General features: G+C 40.3%; 1 protein-coding gene across 10 annotated transcripts in view; it reads right to left on the bottom strand.

Moving 5' to 3' along the window:
• The window catches only part of kmt2ca (lysine (K)-specific methyltransferase 2Ca), a 469037-nt gene that overhangs the window by 373917 nt on the left and 72222 nt on the right, over nt 1-22898 (bottom strand). For all 10 annotated transcript variants that reach the window (XM_073054925.1, XM_073054927.1, XM_073054926.1 and 7 more), the window contains one exon: nt 14021-14182. In XM_073054925.1, the coding sequence (XP_072911026.1) occupies nt 14021-14181 (161 nt within the window). In that variant the 5' untranslated portion in view covers nt 14182. The remainder of the gene's footprint in view (nt 1-14020; nt 14183-22898) is intronic.

The raw sequence follows: 22898 nt of genomic DNA, 5'->3' as shown, positions 1-22898 counted from the left end.
TTCTCTGGCTTTACAAAAATTCCTCCTTACCTTTGTTCAAAAAGGTTGCCCATCAATTTTGAGGCTGTGCCCTCTGGTTCTGGATACACCCACCACAGGAAACACTCTCTCCACATCCACCTTATCCAGTCCTTCCAACTTTCAGTACGTTTCAATGAGATCCCTCTGCATTCTTCTAAATTCCAGTGAGTACAAGCCCAAAGCTGCCAAGTGTTAACCCTTCACTCCTGGAATCATCCTCATTAACCTCCTCTGGACTCTCTCCAATGACAACACACCTTTTTTGAGATATGCAGCCCAAAACTGTTGACAATACACGAAGTGTGGCCTGACTATTGTCTGATAAAGCCTGAGCATTATCTCCTTAATTTTATATTCTATTCTCCTTGAAATGAATGCCAACATTGCATTTGCCTTCTTTACCACGGACTCGACCCGTAAATTAACCTCCTGGGAGTCTTGCACAAGCACTCCTCTCCCTCTGCACCTTTGATGCTTGAAATTTCTCCCCATTTAGACAATAGTCTGCACTATTGCTCCTTTTACCAAAATGTATTATCATACATTTCCCCAACACTTGTATTCCATCTGCCAATTTGTCTAAGTCCTGCTGCAATTGCATTGCTTCCTCAGCACTACCTACCCCTTCACCTATCTTGACACCATCCACAAACTTTGGCACAAAGCCATCAATTCCACTAAATAAATCACTGACAAACAACGTGAAAAGTGGAATCCAAACAAGCCCCCTTTATTCCCACTTGCTGCCTCCTGCCTGTTAAGCCATTCCACTAGCCATACCAGTATAAGGCCATAGTATTTCATCTTGTTAGCAGCCTCATGTGTGGCACCTTATCAAATACCTTCTAGAAATCCAAGTAAATGACATGCACTGCCTCTCCTTTTTCCACCCTGCTGGTTACTTCCTCAAAGAACTCGAACAGATTTGTCAGGCAAGATTCCCCTTTAGAGAAATCATGCTGACTTTGATTATTTAATCATTAGTTTCCAAGTACCTTGAAATCTCATCCTTAATAATAGACTTCCAACACTTTCCCAAGCACTGAGGTTAGGCTAACTGGCCTATAATTTCCTTTCTTTTGCCTTATCCCTTCTTAAAGAGTGAAGTGACATTTCCTATTTTCCAGTCCTCTGGGATCATGCCAGAATCAAGTGATTCTTGAAAGATCATCACCAATGCATCCATCATCTCTTCAGCAACCTCTCTCAGGACTCTGATGCAGTCCAGCTGGTCCAGGTGACATATCCACCTTAAGACCTTTCAGTCTGCAGAGTACTTTTTCCTTTGTAATAGCAATGGTATTCACTCCTGCTCCCTGACACTCACGGGCCTCTGGCACACTGCTATTGTCTTCCACAATGAAGAAATGATGCAAAGTACTCATCAAGTTCATCTACATTTCTTTGTCCCCCATTACTACCTCACCAGCATCATTTTCCAGTGGTCCAATATCAATTCTCAACTCCCGAAAAAACTTTTGGTATCTTGTTTTATATTAATGGCTTGTTTGCCCCCATATTTCACCTCTTATCTTCTTATAACTTTTTTTAGTTGCCTTTTGTTGGGTTTTAAAAGCTTCCCAATCATCCAACTTGCCACTCACTTTTACTACCTTTTATGCCCTTTCCTTGGCTTTTATGCAATCCTTAACTTCCTTCGTCAACCACAGTTACCTATTTCTACCATCTCAGAACAACTTCTTCTGTGGGTCATAACTATTCTGCGCCGTGTGAACTATTCCCAAAGAATTAAGCCATTTCTGCTCTGCCATCATCCCCGCCAGTATCCCCCACCAATCCATCTGGGCAAGCTCCTCTCTCATGCCTCTGTAATTCCCTTTATTCCATTGCAATAACTGATACATGTGACTTATGCTTCTCCCTCTCAAATTGCAGTATGAATTCAATCATATTTTGATCACTGCTTCCTAAGGTTTCCTTTACCTTAAGTTCCCTCATAAGATCTGGGTTATTACACAACAGCCAATCTAAGATAGCCTTTCCCCAAGCAGGCTCAAGCGCAAGCTGCTCTAAAAAGCTATCTTTACTTTTCTTCTCTTGCAAATTCCTTCTCTTGCAATCTGACACCAACAAGATTTTCCCCAATCCCCTTGCCTATTGAAGTCCCCCATTGCAATTGTATCATTATCCTTATTATAAGCCTTTTCCAGCTCCCTTTGCAATCTTGATCACTACTTGGAGGCCTATATATGATTCCATAATAGTTTTTTTTTTACCCTTGCAGTTTCTTAATTCCACCCACAAAAATTCAACATTCTCTGGCCTTATGTTACCTCTTCCTAAAATGTAATTTTATCTCTTATCATCAGAGCCACATCCTTCCTGCCTCTCATTTTGATATGAAGTGTATTCCTTGATGTTAAGCTCCTAACTATGGCCTTCTTTCAGCCACGACAGTGATGCCCACAGTGTCATACCGACCAACACGTACAACACCCTGCTGAGTTCCTCCAGCATGTTGTATGTGTTGCTTTGACCACAGCATCTGCAGTGCACTTTGTGTTTACGTCATACCGACCAATCTCTAATTGCGCCATGATTTTGACCACCTTATTCCGAATGCTATGTACATTTAAATACAGCACCTTCAGTCCTGCATTCTTTGCCCTTTTGAATTTTGCCTCTGTTGTACAATTTAACACTTTGCTCTGTCTGCATTTGTACCCAATCACTGGCTTGTCCTTCCTTACAGTCAGTCATGTTACATCTATCATATACTGTAAAACTGCTGGGTCATCCTCAGGTCTATCATATTGGTTCCCATCCCCCGCCACATTAGTTTAAACCACTCCCAACAGCCCTAGTAAACCTGCCCGCAAGAATATTGGTTCCCCTCGGATTCAAGTGCAACCTGTCCCTTTTGTACAGGTCGTACCTGCCCCAGAAAAGGTCCCAATTATCCAGAAATCTGAATCCCCACTCTCTGCTCCAATTCTTCAGCTACGCATTTATCTGCCACCTCATTTTATTCCTATCCTCACTGTCACGTGGCACAGGCAGTAATCCCAAGATTCTCAGCTTCCTTCCTAACTCTCTGTATCTACAGCTCTTTTATATAGTACAGTTGTACACTGATAAAGGGGCTTGAGAATTGGACAAGAAATTAATGCTAAATTGATTATAGGTAAAATGTAGTTACAAAAGCAAAACCATGATTTGAACTCAATGTTAAATCCATAAGGCACTATGCTCAGCAAATGTTGAGTCATTGCTCATTGTACAACAGGACTGCTGTATGAGAAGAGTTTAGGGTGATTTGATTTGAGATCATTTGAGTCTCAGGGTTGGGGTGCAAGCACTGACTAAAGGAAACAAAATATGGCAGGGCAGACTAAAGGCAGGGAGAACGCTTCCTTTGAACAGGGTAAAGGCAGTGAATGAGGGTAACAGGACAAGGAATTTAGGACTGAAGTGAAAAGAAATAGTTTCAAAGGGTGGAAGATGCTGAATATATTTAAGATGAAATTATAAATTTGTAAAGTATGCAATGTCCAAGAAAAAACGGTTTTGAGATAGAGGCTCAGCCATGACTGTGGCCGGTGGCAGAACAGGCACCAAAAAACTAAATATCCTTCTACTGACGAAGGGTCTCAGCCCGAAACGTCAACAGTGCTTCTCCTTATAGATGCTGCCTGGCCTGCTGCGTTCCACCAGCATTTTGTGTGTGTTGTTTGAATTTCCAGCATCTGCAGATTTCCTCGTGTTTGTATATCCTTCTACTTCTTGTTTTCAATTATCAAGTTTCCTAGGGACAATGCAAGAGGCTAACCAAAAGATCGAATAGGACAAAGAATTAAAGTGGCAAGCAACTGGAAACACAGTCATACTTGTAAACCGAAATGGAGGCATCCTTCAAAAGCAGTCATCTAATCTGGATTCACTCCTCATTCTCCTGCTGCCTCCATTCAAATAACCACAAAAACATAAACAATGCTCAAGTGTCTGAAAATATAAACAAACTAATATTTCAAATGAACGGTGTCTTGGGTGCCCTAGAATAAAAAGGACAAGATAAAAGGGCTCCTGTGGATCTCCTGTGCTAACATGGGAACATCTTCTAACAAGCAAAAGTACTGGAGTAGCTTAAAAGTTAACCACTGTTTGCAAAAAAAAAGTTACATCTTAAGGCTGAAAAAAAAGATTTGCTTAATGATGGAATCACTCAGGAATTGACAGAAGGCCTTGGTAGAATGCCACATTAGTGTAGCAGTTAGCATGATGCTATTACAACTCTGCCCATCAGAGTTTAGAGTTCAATTGCAGTACCAGTATGGGGAGGAGTTTGTACGTCCTCCCCATGACCACATAGGCCCACTCTGGGTGCTCTGGCTTCCTCCCACAGTCCAAAGACATATCAGTTGGTAGGTTAATTGGTCATTGTAAATTGTCCAGTGAGTAGACCTGTGTTAAATAGGTGGCTTGCTGAGCAGCACGGATTGTTAGGCCAGAAGGGCCTGTTCTGCGCTGTATTTCTAAACAAATAAGAAGTGGCAAAAGATGATTGGTTTAATGTGGAGTGTACCAGGTTGAACACGAGGACAAGACAATCTTTGTCAGAGGGCGAAGCATGAAAACGGAAATACAGAAAAGGGAACAAACATAGTGTTTTGTCATCTATGGTTACTGATACTTAAATGGAAGTGCATTTCACTGGCACGTATCCAAGATGACAAATTGTGGATTGATGAAAGAAAAAGGTAGGTTCATGCAAAAAAGGAGGAAATCAAAGTTACAACATTTTAGTTTGGACAAAATTTTCAACAAAGTACACCAGTAGAGTGGAAAAAGGGGTGAGAAAGATTTCCACAAGACATTCCACATATTCCATGAAAAGCTGGAACAAATACAAGTTCTCACTAGCAATGTTCTTTATTTAAAGCCAATGGAGTCAAAAGAAAGGTTATGTAATGTGGGAACACGTTCAGTCAGGCAGAGAGTACTAGTGAAAAATAGAGACACGTTTGGCCTCCAGTCAAAAACGTTGGGGGTGCCTAGGACAAGGAGGTGTAGTCAGATTAGACAACCATCGTAAAAGTTAGTCAATTAGAAACAGAAGAATGTTCAGGTTTGAGGTCATCAGAAAAATAAGCAACTCCAGAAAATAATTGTGGTTTAAAAAAAGGAGCCAAGATACAAGAAAAGTAAAAAGAAAAGGTGATAAGTATGATCAACCATGGATGGCAATGTTGAATTTAGTTTTGGGAAGATGTTAACTGTGCAGGATTGGGGCTCTGTGTGAGTGCTTTGCTTTAGATGTCTTTCAGCCCAGTTTCCGAATCACAAAGAAAATCTGCAGATGCTGGAAATCCAAAGCAATACACACAAAATGCTGGAGGAACTCAGCAGCCCAGGCAACATCTACGGAAAAGAGTGAACTGCCAATGTTTCGGGGCAAGGTCCTTCATCAGGACTGATAAAGGGTCTTGGCTCAAAACGTCCACTGTTTACTCTTTTCCCACAGATGCTGCCTGGGCTGCTGAATTCCTCCAACATTTTGTGTGTGTTACTCCATTTTCTGAATGTCTGCCATTTTAATTTGCTGTTGAGCCCACTCTTACCTTGGGCCACGAGCTGTAATTGAAAATAAGTTTGGAGATACCATTCTCGATCTTTCAACAAGGCTCGTTATAGTCTTTCAGATTAGAGTTCAACAACTCGGGGGGAAAAAACCTGATTTCCCATTTACCTAACTGTAGACCATTTTTTGCCGGTCTCATCTTTCCTTACTTTTGTCCTGTACTCTTAACATTCATCTCTACCTTTCACCAAATCACAGATTTTCCCCTCCATAGATCATCTACACTTCTTGCTACCTTGAGTGGAGCGCCATCCACTCCAGTCATTCTTTCTTCTGTCCCATCCCAACCCCCCAATCAGGCAGAAGCTAAAACAACCTGAAAGCACAAACCACCAGGCTTCTATCCTGCTGTTACAAGACTATTAACCTAGTCTGTCACTATTCTAGCATCTGAGGTGGTGGGAGGGATAGAGAAGTGGAGATTCATCTACAACAGCTATTATGAAGGATACTAACATTATAAAATCACTATTAACAGGGAATTGGAAGAGAGGAGAAACTAGGTCACAAAATGTTCAAGTCATAAAGGAAATAGTATTGAATAAAACATCTGTCAAGTCTCTAGGTCATGATGGACTTCATTGCAGGGTCTTAAAAAGAGGTGACTAATGAGGAGCTGCTTCTGGTTAAAGGTCACTGATCCGAAAAATCTGCTTCATTTTTCTTTCTCCATACATGTTGCCTGACCATCTTATTATTTCCAGTAATTTGTTTTGAGTTAGTAATTGTCCAAAATTCTCTACATTTGGCAGAGGTTCAATTAGATTGAGCAAATGAGTTATTACATTTGCTGTTTATCAAAAAGGGAGGGAGAGAGAGAAAACAGGAAACTACAGGCCAATTAGCCGTCATAGGAAAAAAGTTGGAGGCTATTATTAAAGACGTCAAAGCAGGTTAAAGCAGGCCCTAAAAGATGTTCATGGTAATCAAAGACAAGATTGTTTTGTGAAACTATCATTTACAACCAGTTTAATGGAGTTCTTTGAAGCAGTAACATACTGGAGATAAGGAGAATACCAAGCCTGCATCAAATAATACTACAAAAATTTGAAAATCATAGTAGAGCAGGTAGATAGAAGGTGAGCTGACAACAGGAAATTGTTTATAAATGGATCTTTTGTGATTAGCCAGATGTGAAGTGGAGTGCTAGAGGAATATGCACCTGGGCTTCAACTTCTTACCTGATTTGGACAGAGACAACAAAAACATATCTGCTAAGTTTGATAAGGACAAAGATAGATACCAAAATGATCATCTGCTTAACATTAATTGGACGTTTGGCACAGCTTAGAAGCTACAGATGTGTAGTACTATATAAAAATAATCTCATGCTGATGTGTTCACAAGTGCTCATTGTCACAGCAAATTATATTAAAGGAAGGTCATCATTAGGTGGTTACTCCTTTTAATACGAACCTTGAGAGTGTAAAACAGCAAAACGACAGCACAAGTACCCATAAAGTAGCTCTTAATCGATTGAGCAGAAAGAGTGAATGCCTTGGAAATTAGTAGTAGACATCATTATCTGAACATGGTGGTTTAAAAGTTTTTAAATACCACAAAAAACAAAGTCTATGAGATAACCACCAACTTTAATTGCTGAGATAACACATCAAAATATCATTTTTATACTTGGGTACCACGCTAATAAAAGGTCACCAATTCAAATAATGTGGAATATTGCTTTTTATCTTATAAATATGTTGGAAATGAATGAGGAATCTCAAACCGTCAAAATCTGGTCAAATAGTTCAATGAATTATTACATTAATTGAGAAAGGTGAATTGTACCACTTCAAATATATTTCAGGAAAGGTCAAACTTTAATAAAAAGTACAACTCAAGGAGATACTGTACAAACTCTTCTACTGCATTATAAAGTAAAAATCGAGATATAATGGTGTAGAATTCTCCTTTAAGGTTAAATCAAGTCTTAACAACTCCTTGCGATCCAAGTTCTAACTACTTCTGATTTTCTAAATTAAGAAATGCCATTTCTTTAACATCAACAAACATAATGACATTTTTCTTCAAAAGCATTCATTTTCTTATCAATCCATCAAAACGCAGTCTCATGATTCCTAACCATGTTCCTTTTTTTTGGTCAAAATGAACAAAAGTGCCTTCAATCTTTCATTTTGGACGTATTATATTGGAGACTTATTAATGTACACCAAGTCAATGCTATCAACAGAGCACCAAATAGCACAATCAAAGCCAACACTGTGGTTTCTCCTTTAAAACAGAAATTCAAATACAGCTCAAACTGATCAGGTGGAGGTACATTATTTTCATAGCTGGATACATTCTAAGTAAAACAAATTAACTCAAAATCAACTTAGTTCTAAAGTATTAATACCTCAGTGTGTAAAACCACTTACAATTTGGTTTGGAAATCATACTACCAGATGCAATAAGGACAAATGAAATGTTACAATATAACTGTAAAACATTGTCATTCTAGCATTAAATTGCTAGAGCAATGTACAGGATCTTTAAACAAACTAAGTATCAGATATCCTTAATGATTAACTTTCTTCTCCAAATTGAATTATCAGAACAAAAATGTATCAGCTGAAACTGAGATGAATCAGATCAATCATCCCACTCTTGATCCCAGAATAACACACCAGTACCCTAGTGAATGGTTTCCATATTTATCATAAGGTACTTATCTCAGATGCCTCTAGTAGATACCAAAGATGCCATGGCATTGTTTCAAAGAACTTCTGTGTTGACTTGATAAATATTTATACATCAAATAAAAACAGGGTTATCCAGTGCAAACATGAGGAAATCTGCAGATGCTGAAAATTCAAGCAACACACACAAAATGCTGGTGGAACACAGCAGGCCAGGCAGCATCTATAGGAAGAAGTACAGTCGACGTTTCGGGCTGAGACCCTTCGTCAGGACTAACTGAAAGAAGAGATAGTAAGAGATATGAAACTGGGAGGGGGAGGGGATGCGTTCCACCAGAATTATCCAGTTATCATCATGTTGCTTGTGTGAGCTAACGGTGTACAAACGGAACTTTACAACATTCCGTATAGTACAGAAAGACCTACACTTCAAAAGGACTACTTTAGGATATCTTGATGAATGCTGTTGTGATATACAATGCCTATACAGGTTTCCCCCACTATTCGAAGATAGAGCGTTCCTATGAAATGGTTCGTAAGCCGGAATGTCGTAAAGTGAAGAAGCAATTACCATTTATTTATATGGGAAAAATTTGTGAGCATTCGCAAACCCAAAAAATAACCTACCAAACCATGCCAAATAACACATAAAACCTAAAATAACAGTAACATGTAGTAAAAGCAGGAATAATCTGATAAATACACAGCCTATATAAAGTAGGAATACTTTGCCGCAATTATTGCCGCACTGTCCACCATAGTGAAAATCTCACGCAAGCGCTCTTGGCATCTCGGCAGCACTCGCGGCAAAAACACTCGGCACAAGCGCTCTTGGCAGAAACACTCGGCGCAAGCACTCTCAGCAGAAGCATTCTTTCCAGTAATCTTTAAGCTATGAAGCTGCCAAATCATACCAAGTAACACATAAGAATACACAGTCTATATAAAGTAGAAATAATGTACGTCCAGTGTAGTTTCACTTACTGGAATTGGGAAGACAGTGAGCACACTGATGATGGTGTGTTAGGCTGACTCGGAGGTTGGGGTGGTGGGAAGTAGAGGAAACTGGGGTGTCATCCCATCGTCGTCTGTTTCCATCAGGGCAGGCAGGTCACCTTCTTCTATGTCCGCCTGCCTTGATGCCAAAGGTCGAGTTTCGTCGTCTGCTGTGGCTGATGTGGAAGGCTTGAAAAACGACAGTATGCTTGACTGCTTAGCCTCGTGCATTTTTCTATCATACAGTTCTCTGTAAGCACTCAAATCATCCTGCAAATATGCCCTAAACCTACGTACCCCTTCAAAATTAAAGTCATACTTTTTTGCAATCATTGCAGCGTTGTCAATCGCAGCGAAAATCTCACACAATTGCTTCCCGTTCAGTTCCTGGATGACTTCAGTTTGCTTCCTGTTCAGTTCCTGGACGACTTCAGTTCGCTACTGCATTCGGCTTCAATTTTTATCCTTTCCTCTTCATCAGCTCTTCATCTGTCAGTTCTTGGTCATGGGATGCCAAAACCTCTTCAACATCATCTTCACCAACTTCCACAAACCCTTAGCCAAACTCATTATATCCTTACTTCGTTCACCATGATCGAAACGCTTTATCATGTCTAGTTTTGTGCTATGTTTAACACCCTTATGTGCTCTTTTAGGCTTTTCTGATACCTTAGAACTCATCTTGCTAACGGATGCACAAAATACATCAACATAAAGCACAGATGCTCACAGGCACGTGTTTAAGCAATGCCGGCTAGAATGCAGTTCCGGGGGAGGAGCTTGGCTACTCAGTGCGCGCGCTACCTTTTTTCGTAACGGTGAAAACACCTTCTGTTAGCAAAAACAGGTAACTAATGTAGGTCTTTCGTAACAGCGAGGTATCGTAAAGCGAACATTCGAAAAACGGGGGACACCTGTAATAAGTATTCACCCCACTTGGAAGTTTTCGTATTTTGCTGTTTTACAACATTGAATCACACAGTGAAGCATCCTCACATGCAGCCACCTTTATGCTTCATGGTAGGAATGGCTTATGCCAAGCATAGCATTTAGTCAAAGAGCCAAAAAGCTCAATTTTGGCTTCATCAGACTGTAGAACCTTCTTCCAGTCTCCCTTGTGTCTTCTGGCAAACTCTAGCTGAGATCTTATGTAAGGATTTTTTCAACAGCAGCTTTCTCTTTGCCATTTTCTCATGAAGCTGCAACTGGTGAAGCACCTGGGTAACAGTTGTTGTATGCGCAGTTGCTTCCATCTCAGCCACTGAAGCTTGTAACTCTTCCACAGTCCTCTTCTTGCATGGTCACTCAGTTTTTGAGTACGACCTGGTCTAGGCAAATTTACAGCTGTGCCATATTCTTTACATTCCTTGTTGATTTTTCTTAACTGTACGCCAAGGGATATTCAGTGACTTGAAAATTTTCTTGTATCCATTTCCTGACTTGTGCTTTTCAATAACCTTTTTGCAGAATTGCTTGGAGTGTTCTTTTGTCTTCATAGTGTAGCTTTTGCCAGAGAACTGACTCACCAGCAGTTGGACCTTCTAGATACAAGTGTATTCCTACTACAATCAATTGAAACACCTTGACTGCAAACAGGTCTCCAAAAACAGATCTCCATTTAACTAGTTATACGACGTCTAAAACCAATTGGCTGCACCAGTGATAAATTAGTGTGTCATATTAAAGGGGTGAATACATATGCAATCAGTTATTTTGTGTTTTATATTTGTAAATAATTTAGATCACCTTGTTTTCACTTTGACACAAAAGAGTCTTTTTCTGTTGATCAGTGTCAAAAAAAGCCAAATTAAATCCATGTGATTCAATGCTGTAAAACAATAAATTGTGAATACTTTTTGTAGGCCCTGTAAATCCATGTCTCTCCGTCTGTATCGTCTTTGAAAACAAAGCCACAAAGCAATCTTCAAATGCTTGAACCTTTAGCTCATCAAGTAAATTAAGGGATGAAACAGCCATTGGTCCCTTGGTACCAAATCATTAAGCAATGTCAACCAGGAAAAATTCTGGGTTTGAGCCAGAGGTGTGCAAGTGCAGTACATTCAGATTTATACAATCTCAATAATAAAAACACAAAATCAAAAAACACTGAGCAGCTCAGACAGCATCTCTAGAGAGAAAATGAGTTGACCAAAAGACATGGAGCAGAATTAGGCCACTCAGCCTATTGAGTCTGCTCTGCCATTCCATCATGGCTGATCCCAGATCCCACTCAACCCCATACATTTCAGGTTAATAATCTTTCACCCGAATGACCTGAAACATTAACTCAATTTTTATTTTCACTGATGCTGCCCGACTTGCTGCACACACTCAGAATTATCAGCCCTTTTACCCCCCAGATTTTCAACATCTGTTTTTGCTTTTCTACAATCCATTGATTATAAAGACAATTAAACATACTGAATATCTTGCTTCAGAATGCCATTTACCTTGCTGAAAAGTAAGCATACATGGCAAAGTGGGATAGCATACTAACAACTTTGCTCACTTACCTGGCTGACAGAAGTGAAAATAGGCTACTCAGCAACTTAGCATAAACCACAAAGAGGAAATGAATGTGTACAATGTCCTGTGTATGTTACTCAAAATGGCTTCTTTGGTTTGTTAACACTTTGTCTGATAAGTGTTTCTCTCGCAGTTGTTTAGCTTTAGACTTGCTGATATGGGGATTGTATTCATTTGTTAACCAATGGGGAATGTTATTTTGTCTTGTGAGGCTGGGAGCTTGGGGGGGGGTTTTCGGGAGAGTCAAGAGGAAGACGCCGAGGAAGGTGGACGTGCGCTGCACTGCTTGGTTGACCACCGGGGGTGGTCCCAGGTGCGAAGACGTGGAGGTCGGAGGCAAGCGACGAGGGGTCGAATGGTTCGATGGTTGAACTCCAACGATGTGCACTAAACTGACTGAACTTTGATAAGTTGGCGCCTTTTGCTTTTCCTTTTCTTTCATATATATTGTATTGCTTAATACTCTTTTAGTTTTAGTAAACTCTTTAAAGTGTATTTCATAACGGTATCTGGTGTGAATTTGATACTGTGTGTGTGCGCGAGGCATAAACTTGATTCCCACAGCACCTGCGTGTACGGGAGGTGGGGGTGGTGTGTGGCTGGATCTCCTTTTCCCCTAGACCTATACCAGCCTGCTGGTAAAGTGTTACAAATGAAACTCCTAACAGAACTAATATGCCAGGCTCACAATTTACAGAAAATCTTAATGCAACTTATTCGGCAATAACTTTTTTGCACAATTTCTGTTGCTGATGTTGCAAGATACTCAGCCAAATGGTTGGTTTTATATGGGCATAGTGTGAGTGAATGCATTTCTGATACTAGCAATGGCACAATTATAACAACTTGAGTAGAACAAAATACTGATAATTCATTAAATCTCCTGAATAATGATATTTTTGGTCATACAGTACTTGAGCACTGTTCTGAATGAGAGACGAGAGTGAAATTAGAGAAGATTTATAGAATAAACACTGAATATATTTTTGGGAAAGGATGTACAAAAACTCACTGGAAAACAATTTAGTTATGCACTGAATAATCTTTCAACCTTTCAGCTATTACTTCTTGCATTTGAAAAACATGGGCACTACCAGCAAGATAAACATTTATTGCCCTTTGCTAACTGCCATCATCAACCATTACACAATTTCTTGTGAAGGTATTCCTTGTGCTATTGTAGAGGCAGTTAGAAGAAATAAACGCAGCTCTGATGAAAGTAGAGTGTTATTTCCAAATCATGATGGTGTGCACCTTAAAGAAGAATATGCCAGTGGTTTAATCAATGGACCCAATGTACAGTGGTAGAGATCATGGCTGTGGAAGATGCTGTCAGATGGGCTTTTTGGAGATGGCACACATAATGGAGACTGTACAATGTGGAAGGAGTTAGTGTTAGGGTGGTGGATAGCATGCCATTCAATCAGGTGCTAAATTTCTTGAGTGCTGTTGGAGTTTCTCATCTAGGCAAATAGAGAATATTCCTTCATATTTCTGATGTAGCTTTAGCTCATAGAAAGTACTCACCTGACTAAACTAATCATTATGTGTTCGGTATCAGAAATAAGACAAGACATGCACAAGATTCAAAGCTGTACGTACTTCTGTAATGTGCCTCAAGAAAGCGATTTGTCGCAGAAGATCACTGCATTTCCATAAATAATAATGATGTTGAGGGAGTAGAAATCATTTTCCTAACCAAAATAGATTATTTGCTTTGCCACCTCTTCCATGAACCAAGAATGCAGAGCAAATGAGTTCAAAAATCCATGCTCCTCAAAGTGTATACTTTTTCTCAAAAAAAACCAGGTAGTAGCATTGCCAAGCTATCAAAAGCAGATTACTGAAAACCATAAAGAGCACAGTATTTATTTATCGGTGCAGCATGGAGAATGCCCTTCCGGCCCTCCAAGCCCCAGCAACTCCGACAACCCCAATTTAGCCTTAATCTAATAAAGAAACAATTTACAATGACCAACTACCTATCCAGTACATCTGTGGATTGTGGGAGGGAACCAGAGCACCTGGGGAAAAGCCACACATTCCATGGGGAAGGACATACAGGGATTCCTTACAAACAGCAGTGGAATTGAGCTCCCATCCTCGACACTCCAAGCTGTAATAGCACCTCACTGACCACTATGCTACAGTGGCAATAGATGTTTTTTTAAATCCAAGCTGGTGATATCTGAACATAAACAAATAATACAACGTATAGTTTCCAAACAGCACTTACTTCTTTTTCTTTTGTAGAGGAGTTGTGCCATCTTTACGAGGCCGTCCTCGTGGCCGTTTGTCATTATTTACAGGGCTGCCAACAGGAACAGCCGCAAGGGCGGCAGAAAGAGGTGGCGGTCCTAGGTCAGATGCCTCCACACTTTTGTCCTCTGATGACATTCTGAGGATGGAAGAACAGGAACTTTGAATTAGAGGAAGATGACAAATACTAAAATTAAGCATCAAACCTAACTGCTAAATTGTCCCCATAAGATACTTTTGTTAAGTAAAATAATAGCCATATTTGGTCCTAGCTATCTTTAAGTTGTAACTAACTGAACTACTAACTGCTAACAAAGACTTTTTTCCTGTAATATAAAATGATCTATTGTTTCGGTTCAGAAATCGTGTACCACAAGCAATGAAACTTTTAAAATTCCAGTCACTGTTATAGCTGCAGACCCAGTAATGCACACAGTCTTTCGTAGCCAATAAGAATCTTTCACTTTTAAACAATTCTGTTAAAATAACCTTGCTGAAAACAAGCTTGGAATAAAACAGAAGAACGAAAAGAACACTGAACTAGTTATATAACTACTGGGGAAGGAAAAACCTCTGTTAACCCAAATCATGTTTGCACAGTATCGGAGGAAAATTCAACAAGACATCCACTTGGCATTATCAGCAATCAGCCTACCGTAATTAATCAACAATGGGCACAACATTGTAATTGCTAGAGCAAAAAACAAACTGCAGGAAGCATTCCACGGGAGGAAAAGGGATGGCTAACAGTTCAGGTGGAGATCCTGCTTTAGACTGAGATTGTAAGTCATTGAAGGTGGGCATGCAGGTACAGCAGGCGATGAAAAAGGCAAATGGTATGTTGGCATTCATAGCAAAAGGATTCGAGTACAGGAGCAGGGAGGTTCTACTCCAGTTGTACAAGGCCTTGGTGAGACCACATCTGGAGTATTGTGTGCAGTTTTGGTTCCCTAATCTGAGGAAAGACATTCTTGCCATAGAGGGAGTACAGAGAAGGTTCACCAGATTGATTCCTGGGATGGCAGGACTTTCATATGAAGAAAGACTGGATCGACTAGGCTTATACTCACTGGAATTTAGAAGATTAAGAGGGGATCTTATTGAAGCATATAAAATTCTAAAGGGATTGGACAGGCTAGATGCAGGAAGATTGTTTCCAATGTTGGGGAAGTCCAGAATGAGGGGTCACAGTTTAAGGATAAACAGGAAGCCTTTTAGGACCGAGATGAGGAAAAGCTTCTTCACACAGAGAGTGGTGAATCTGTGGAATTCTCTGCCACAGGAAACAGTTGAGGCCGGTTCATTGGCTATATTTAAGAGGAAGTTAGATATGGCCCTTGTGGCTAAAGGGATCAGGGGGTATGGAGAGAAAGCAGGTACAGGGTTCTGAGTTGGATGATCAGCCATGATCATACTAAATGGTGGTGCAGGCTCGAAGGGCCGAATGGCCTACTCCTGCACCTATTTTCTATGTCTATGTTATGTTTCTATGTAAAAGGGAGATAGCTAGTACATGCATGTGAAAGGCAGGGTCGAAACAGAGGCTGGAAGGTGAAAGCTCTAAATCAGCTGAGGGAAGGATAATGGGCAGATGGGACGAGAGGTGGGGAAGAAGGTGATGGTCTCGGTAGAAGACAAAGGGAGAGATGGAAAAAGTACACAAAGAGGGTGACTGCTTGGATGTGGGATTGCAGGAGTGGGTTCATTAAACTGTAAAATTCAATGATGTAACAGGTAGGTGTGGGAATGGAAAGAGGAGTTGAAATAATATGAAAGCAGAAATACAAGATGGCTATCACAAACAACAAAAGCAATAGACCAGGAGAGCCCTTCTAGATGAGGCACAAGAATCTGTTTCATCTGCAAGGAACATCAAGGATTTCTAGATGGTGACAAAGAGGGAGAAGTAGGGATAATTAATGCACCTCCTTCACTTGCAGGGAAACATGCCAGAGGATGAGAATGAATGAGTAGACCAGGGAGTCATGAATAGAGTGGTCCCTACAGAAAGCAGTTAAGAGGGTAAGATATGACTGGTGGAGACCATTGGAACTGGCAGAAGTGGTGAAGGATAACATCTGGATGGCAGTGGGATGAAAAGTGAGGACCAAGGGAAGTCCACTCTTCTATCCAGGATGGTGATGGGTGGGGATGAGAGTGGATGTTTGGGAAATGAAAGAAATGTTTGAAGGCTCCACTGACTACTCCTTTACTTGATTCCATTGGTCCATCTTCCCTCACTTCTCCGGTTCCATTTATCATCTACCAGCTTGTCTCTATCCTTCACTCTCCCTGGTCTACTCAGCACTATCCATCTAAACATTTTTCTTCTTCTGAAAACCTCACTGCATCTGTCTCTCCCTTCCCTCTCACTTCTACATACAGGCCACCTTCCCGTTACACTCTCAGTCCTGCTGCAGGGTTTTGACCTGAAACATCAACCATCCCTTTGCTTCTGCAGATACTGCCCCACCTGCCGAGTTCTTCCTATAGTTTCTTTTTGCTGAAACGTGTTTCTATACAATAGCTCTATTTTTCAGTTACTTTTGGTTGTAATTTCTTTATTTAAAGTACGATATTGGAGCATGTAAAGGATAAAAATTAAATAATTTATATATTAGTCAGGGTGGGGAAGAAACAGTGCTACCAATCTTACGAACGCAAACACAAAACATAATTATGATAAATAGAGAAAACAGCAATATTGAACTATATGCAGGAAGGATTGTAAAGCTGCTTTGAAATAGTCAGCAATAATGAACTAGACCAAATATTAACTAGATACTGTCAGTCTAAAAATATATTCTAGTTAGCCAAGCTCTAACTTTACCAAAACAAGCTGGTGTCCTAGTGCAACCAAAGTAACATCATTAAATTCCACTCATAAGCATACAGAAGAGGGATGTATTTCTGAGATTGGAGTTTCTAGGCATAAGTGTCAGGCTTCTATTACACTTTTTAAAAGAAACAATCAGATACAAACTGATCTCTCAATATCTAATTTAGTATTTAGGTCAGCCAAAAGATTTACAATTGCCAAAAGACCCAAATGAAAGAAAGTCATATGCTATGTTTGTTTTGTTGCAATCTACTGGGTACAACCTTCAGACTTCAGCATAATGAGCTAGATAATAGTAGATTGCCACTAAGGCAAAATAGATTAGTACAAATATGTCACCATATCAAGCTTAATGACAATACATGGATCACTGAACCACGATGTCTAACATGTACAGCCAACTGAAATGATCAGTTCAACAATTATTCAGAACACTTCCTTGCAAGGCATCCCAAGCAATTTCCCAATTCAGTGTCAGATGCAAGCTTAAGTGATTAGGAAAGGTAGCTGATTATGCAATTTAATGAGTCAGAGACTTCAAGGTGCCATGAAATTTACTGCTTTAACCTTTGAAACAACAGTGTTTACAATTAGTGAAATCCAGGCTTTTGATGCTATCATTTAGCAAAAGGCAATAGTCTGCAAGTTGAAAGGAACCAGCCACTAGAGTATCCTCACAACCCTGCTATCATCTTAGATAGTTCAGAGGTAGAACATGCTGCCAAGGTTATCTTTGTGAAATATTGCAACACCCAGATTGCTCAACCTACAGCCACAGTTATCAAGCATTTAGCCACAGCAGTACCATCAAGAGAATGGCTCTGCAATAGATGACATTGAGCTTTAAATTTTATTGCGACAGCAACCATCAGACAAGCAGTTAGAACTTATTCACATTATTGACCGAAGACAGAACTCCTAGCCTTCATCGAGTTCTTAAACAGCTTGATGAATGGTCATCATGCTGCACTCTCAACCCAATAGTCATGGTATGATGACTTGGCTATCTGTTGTTCAAAAATTGTTGTCACTTTTCTGACATAAGCTCCACCTGGCTTTTGTCTGCCAAGGGTGGAAACCAGGTTATGATGTTGCTAACCCAGATTTTTAGCCTGCCATTATTAGCACCACAATAGTGCCTCACTGAAAATGCGAAAAGCAGGCACAAACTATACCAACCATCCTGAGAAACAGCCTCCAACATCCAAGATATAGGAACAACCCCATTCGTCAGATGCAAGGAAGTTTTGGCAATATCCAATACTTCATCATGGATCCTACAGGTGGTAGTTAGTCCTAGGCATCATCCTCTCTCAAAACCGATGTACATCCAATGGAAAGCACACAAGACAGGGATGTTCTGGCAACCTGCAAAAGACTAATGAGCCAAAGTGGTGCACTGTAGCTCTTGCAACTAAACTGAACAACATCATGCCTATTAAGCTGTTGTAGGAGACACCCAATTTTTTTTTACACTTAGTATTACAGTATACAGTCGGCCCTCCTTATCTGCGACCCCTCGCAGATACCAAAATTCACGGATGCTCAAGTCCCTTATTCAACCTGTATCAATGCGGTGGATCTTAGGACCCAGCAGAACCCAAGACCTTATTTAACCTGGCTCAGTGCGATGGACAATAGGACCCAGTGGCAGAGATCTGAATCCGCAGCATTTCTGTTCACGAAAATAATCAGAATAACGATTGAAAATAAAGTGGAAATAATAAAGCGATCGGAAAGAGGTGAAACGCCATCAGTCACTGGAAAAGCGTCAGGCTACGTCGGTCAACAATCGGAACAATTTTAAGGAATAAAGTGAGAAAGGCTCTTCCCCGATGAAAACTACAATTATTACTAAGCAATGCAGTGGTTTAATTATTGGGTTTTGGGGTTTTGGGTTTTTGATCCTCCACATCAACCCGACACGGTGGAGAACGCACTCGGGAGTGGTCTGTCACTAGATCTAACTCGGGAACTTACCCAGCCTGGCGCTGAAACATACGTTCTTAAGCGTTTTATATGCATAGAAAGGTAAAATATATACTATATACGAATGCAAATGTTTGACTAACTGACGCTAAATAATACCGGATGTACCTGTTCCGACTTACTTAGTAAGAGAACTTACAAATTTTTTCGATCCCGATCCACAATAACCCACGCACATCCATATACTTTAAATCATCTCTAGATTACTTATAATACCTAATACAATGTAAATGCTATGTAAAATGGTTGTTATACTGAATTGTTTAGGGAATGATGACAAGGAAAAAAGTCGGTACATGCTCGAACAACAAATGCTGGAAGAGCACTTCCGGGTTTTCACGATTCGCGGTTGGTTGAATTCATGGATAAGGAGGGTCGACTGTACCATCAACTGGATTGACTGACTAAACATTAATTATGAGACTTTTTCCTGTCATATTAAGGAGACAATCCTCAATAAAGAGACACACTCAATATTCTTTTGCATCCTTATTAACTTTAGGAAGGACCATGGAGACCCAAATCACCCAGGCTAAATCAAAAACCTCCAGTAAAATTTAATCCATAACCTCAACTTAATTGTATCAGTCAAATATATGTTTAAATTGGTGTAATAAAAGGCAATACACAAACAAGAGAAAATCAGCAGAAGCTGGAAATCCAAGCAACACACACAAAATGCTGGAGGAACTCAACAGGCCAGACAGCATCCAGGAAAATAGTACAGTTGACACCTTGGGCCAAAGCCCTGCCAAAGGGATTTGACACGTGGCATCAACTGTATTCTTTTCCTGGATGCTGCCTGGCTTGCTGAGTTCCTCCAGCATTTTATGTGTTTTGCTTTAATGAAAGGCCATGTTATCCTCAGTAAGCAATAAATGAAATTGCTTCAAAAATAATTAAAACCTGGTCAGCTCACTTCAACATCATAATATGTTCCACTTCGGTTGCAGCCAGAGTTGCAATCAAGCTACGGAATCAGTGCATCTAGTGGTGTGACATGTAAATAAAATTTCAAATCAATGTTTTATTTCTTTCAACCCAATGTTGTTGAATAATTAAGGTACAAATGCTGTTTGTTTTAAATTGAGGAATGAAATTTGAAAATTGTAGGCAATGGTTTACCTCCAAATAAACACATTTGTTTTAGAAAGACTGGCACTGGTCAGTTATTGCAAAGCACCATAAAAATAGATCTTAGGATTAATTCATTTTTATACTAATTCAAAGGAAAAGGATTTTTTACAATGTAACAGCACTTAATTGCCCACCCCTAAATGCCTTTGAGGCAGTGGTGGTGAACTGCCTTCTTGAACCACTGTAGATCTGAGCTCTAAGGAATACTGTGAGAGCATATTCCAATATTTTAACCAAGTGATGGTTAAGGAATGGTATTATAGGTCAGCTGCCTGATTTGTAAACCAGATTGAGTTTTCTGAGGAGCTAGCATGATAAGGTTAAGGCAGTGGACGTTATCTATGTGGACTTTAGTAAGGCACTTGATAACATCTCTCGTGGTAGGCTGATTCAAATAATAAAGATGCATGGTATCCACGGTGAATTGCAAGACTGGATTCAGAACATGTTTGCTCATAGACAACAGAGTAGGGGTGGAAAGCTATTACTCCAGCTGGAAGCTTGAAACAAGTGGTGTTCCATATAGATCAGTGCTGAGACCTCTTGTATGTGATATCAACAATGTAGGTGAAAATGTAGATGGGTTGATCAGCAAGTTTGCGAATAACACGAGGATTACTGGAATTGTGGACAGTGTAAAGGACTAAATAATATTGGAGGATATCTAGGACAGTTATAGATATGAGCAAAGTGGCAAATGGTATCTAAGACCAGCAAGTATGAGGTATTGCACTCTAGGAGATCAAATGAAAGGAGGAAACAAATACAGTTAATGGTAGAACTCTTAATATCATTGAAGTACAGAGGGACATTCAGACCTCTCTCTCCAGAGAGTCCAGGTCCATGATTCTGAGCGTGGTAGGTGTCTGCAATAGGTTATCAGGGTATTAGTGGAAGCAAGCAGTCAGGTAAAGTTTAAGAAGCTTCATACACAAAATATGATGTACAGGAGGACAATTAGTGTAGTAGGAAGGGAATAGGCAGCCAGTGTAAAGCACTCCTGTGGCTGTTCCCCTCAATAATACATGTACCGCTTTGGATACTGTTGAGGGTGGCGACCTGCAAGGCAGAAGCTGCAGTGAGCAGCTAGTTGGCACCAAGTCTGGACCTGCAGCTCAAAACAAAAGGGGGGAGAAGAGGCGAGCTGTAGTGATGGGGATTCATTGCTTAGGGGAATAGGAAGGAGGTTCTATGAATGAGATAGAGATTCCCAGATGGTTTGTTGCTTCCCAGATGCCAGGGTCAGGGACATCTCAGATCAGGTTCACAGTATTCTTAATTGGGAGAATGAGCAACCAGAGATAGAACCATAAAAACCTACAGCATAATACAGGCCCTTTAGCCAGTATGTACTTACTTTGGAAATTACCTAGGGTTACCCATAGCCCTCTATCTTTCCAAGTTCCATGTACCTATCCAGGAGCCTCTTAAAAGACCCTATTGTATCCGTAATAGAAGATCGTGGTCTTCTAATGGCATGGGTAAGATGGGTGACGAGGTCGTACAAAATGAATTCAAGAAGTTAGGTATTAAGTTATTAGGACAGGAACTCAAGCGTTGTGATCTCAGGATTGCTACCTATGACAAGTGCTAGTGGGACCAGAAATAGGAAGATTATACAGATTAACACATGACTAAGGAGCTGGGGCAGAAGGGAGGGCTTCAGTGTTTTGGATCATCGGGCTCTTTTCTAGGGAAGGTGGGCTGTGTAGAGAAGGAATGGGTTGCACCCGAACTGGAAGTGAACGAATATCCTACTGGGGAAGTTCGCTGTGCTGCACTGGGGAAGAGGGGGATTAAACCAGAGATGAAGGGGGAGAGGAACCAGAGTGACATAACACACTGGGCAGTGGTTGTGGAAAGAGGTGGTGTTAAGCCTAGATACAAGAATCAAAACTTTGAGCATGGTGGGACTAACTTTCTGACCTGCATATATTTCAATGTAAAGAGCATTATCAGAAAAACAGATGCGCTTAGGGCATGGATCAGTACATTGAATATGACATTGAGAGTTTGTATGTTCCTGTCAGACAAAAGGAGAATAGGCATAGGGAACCCTGGTTTTCGAGTTATTGAGGCCCTAGTTAAGTAAAAGGAGGTGCATAGCAGGAATCAGCAGGAAGGAACAAATAAGATAACAGTTGGCCCTCCTTATCCGTGGGGGATTGGCTCCGGGACCCCCTGCAGATATCAAAATTCGTGGACGTCCCTTATCTAACATGTATCAGTGCGGTGATCTTTAGGACCCAGCAGAACCCTGGACTTTATTTAACATGTCTCAGTGCAGTGGACATTAGGACCTGGTGGCGCAGCTCTGAATCCGCAGTGTTTCTGTTCATGAAAATAATCACGATCGCGATTGAAGATAAGGTGGAAGTAATAAAGTGAACGGAAGGAGGTGAAACACCATTGGTCATTGGAAAAGTGTTAGGCTATAGTCGGTCAACGATCGGAACAATTTTAATGGAGAATGTGAAAGGCCCTGCCCTGATGAAAGCTACAATTATTACTAAGCAACACAGTGGTTAAATTATTGAAATACACATGTTTAAGTGTTTTATATGCACAGAAAGGTAAAATATGTACTATATACTAAGAAAAACGTTTGACTAACTGACGCTAAATAATACTGGATGTACCTGTTCCGTCTTCAAATCCGACTTAAAGACAGACTCAGGAATGGAGCTCATTCATAACCTGGGAACTGCCTGTACTTTTAACTCATTTCTAGATTACTTATAATACCTAATACAATGTAAATGCTATGTAAGTAGTTGTTATACTGTATTGTTTAGGGAATAATGACAAGAAAAATAGTCTGTACATGCTCAAGCAACGAGTGCTGGAGAGAGAACTTCCAGGTTTTCCTAATGTGCGATTGGTTGAATCC

The sequence above is a fragment of the Hemitrygon akajei genome, chromosome 8 (assembly GCF_048418815.1).
Source record: "Hemitrygon akajei chromosome 8, sHemAka1.3, whole genome shotgun sequence".
NCBI lineage: Eukaryota > Metazoa > Chordata > Chondrichthyes > Myliobatiformes > Dasyatidae > Hemitrygon > Hemitrygon akajei.
Note: the sequence above shows the minus strand (reverse complement) of the source record. Positions and strands in the feature narration are given on the sequence as shown.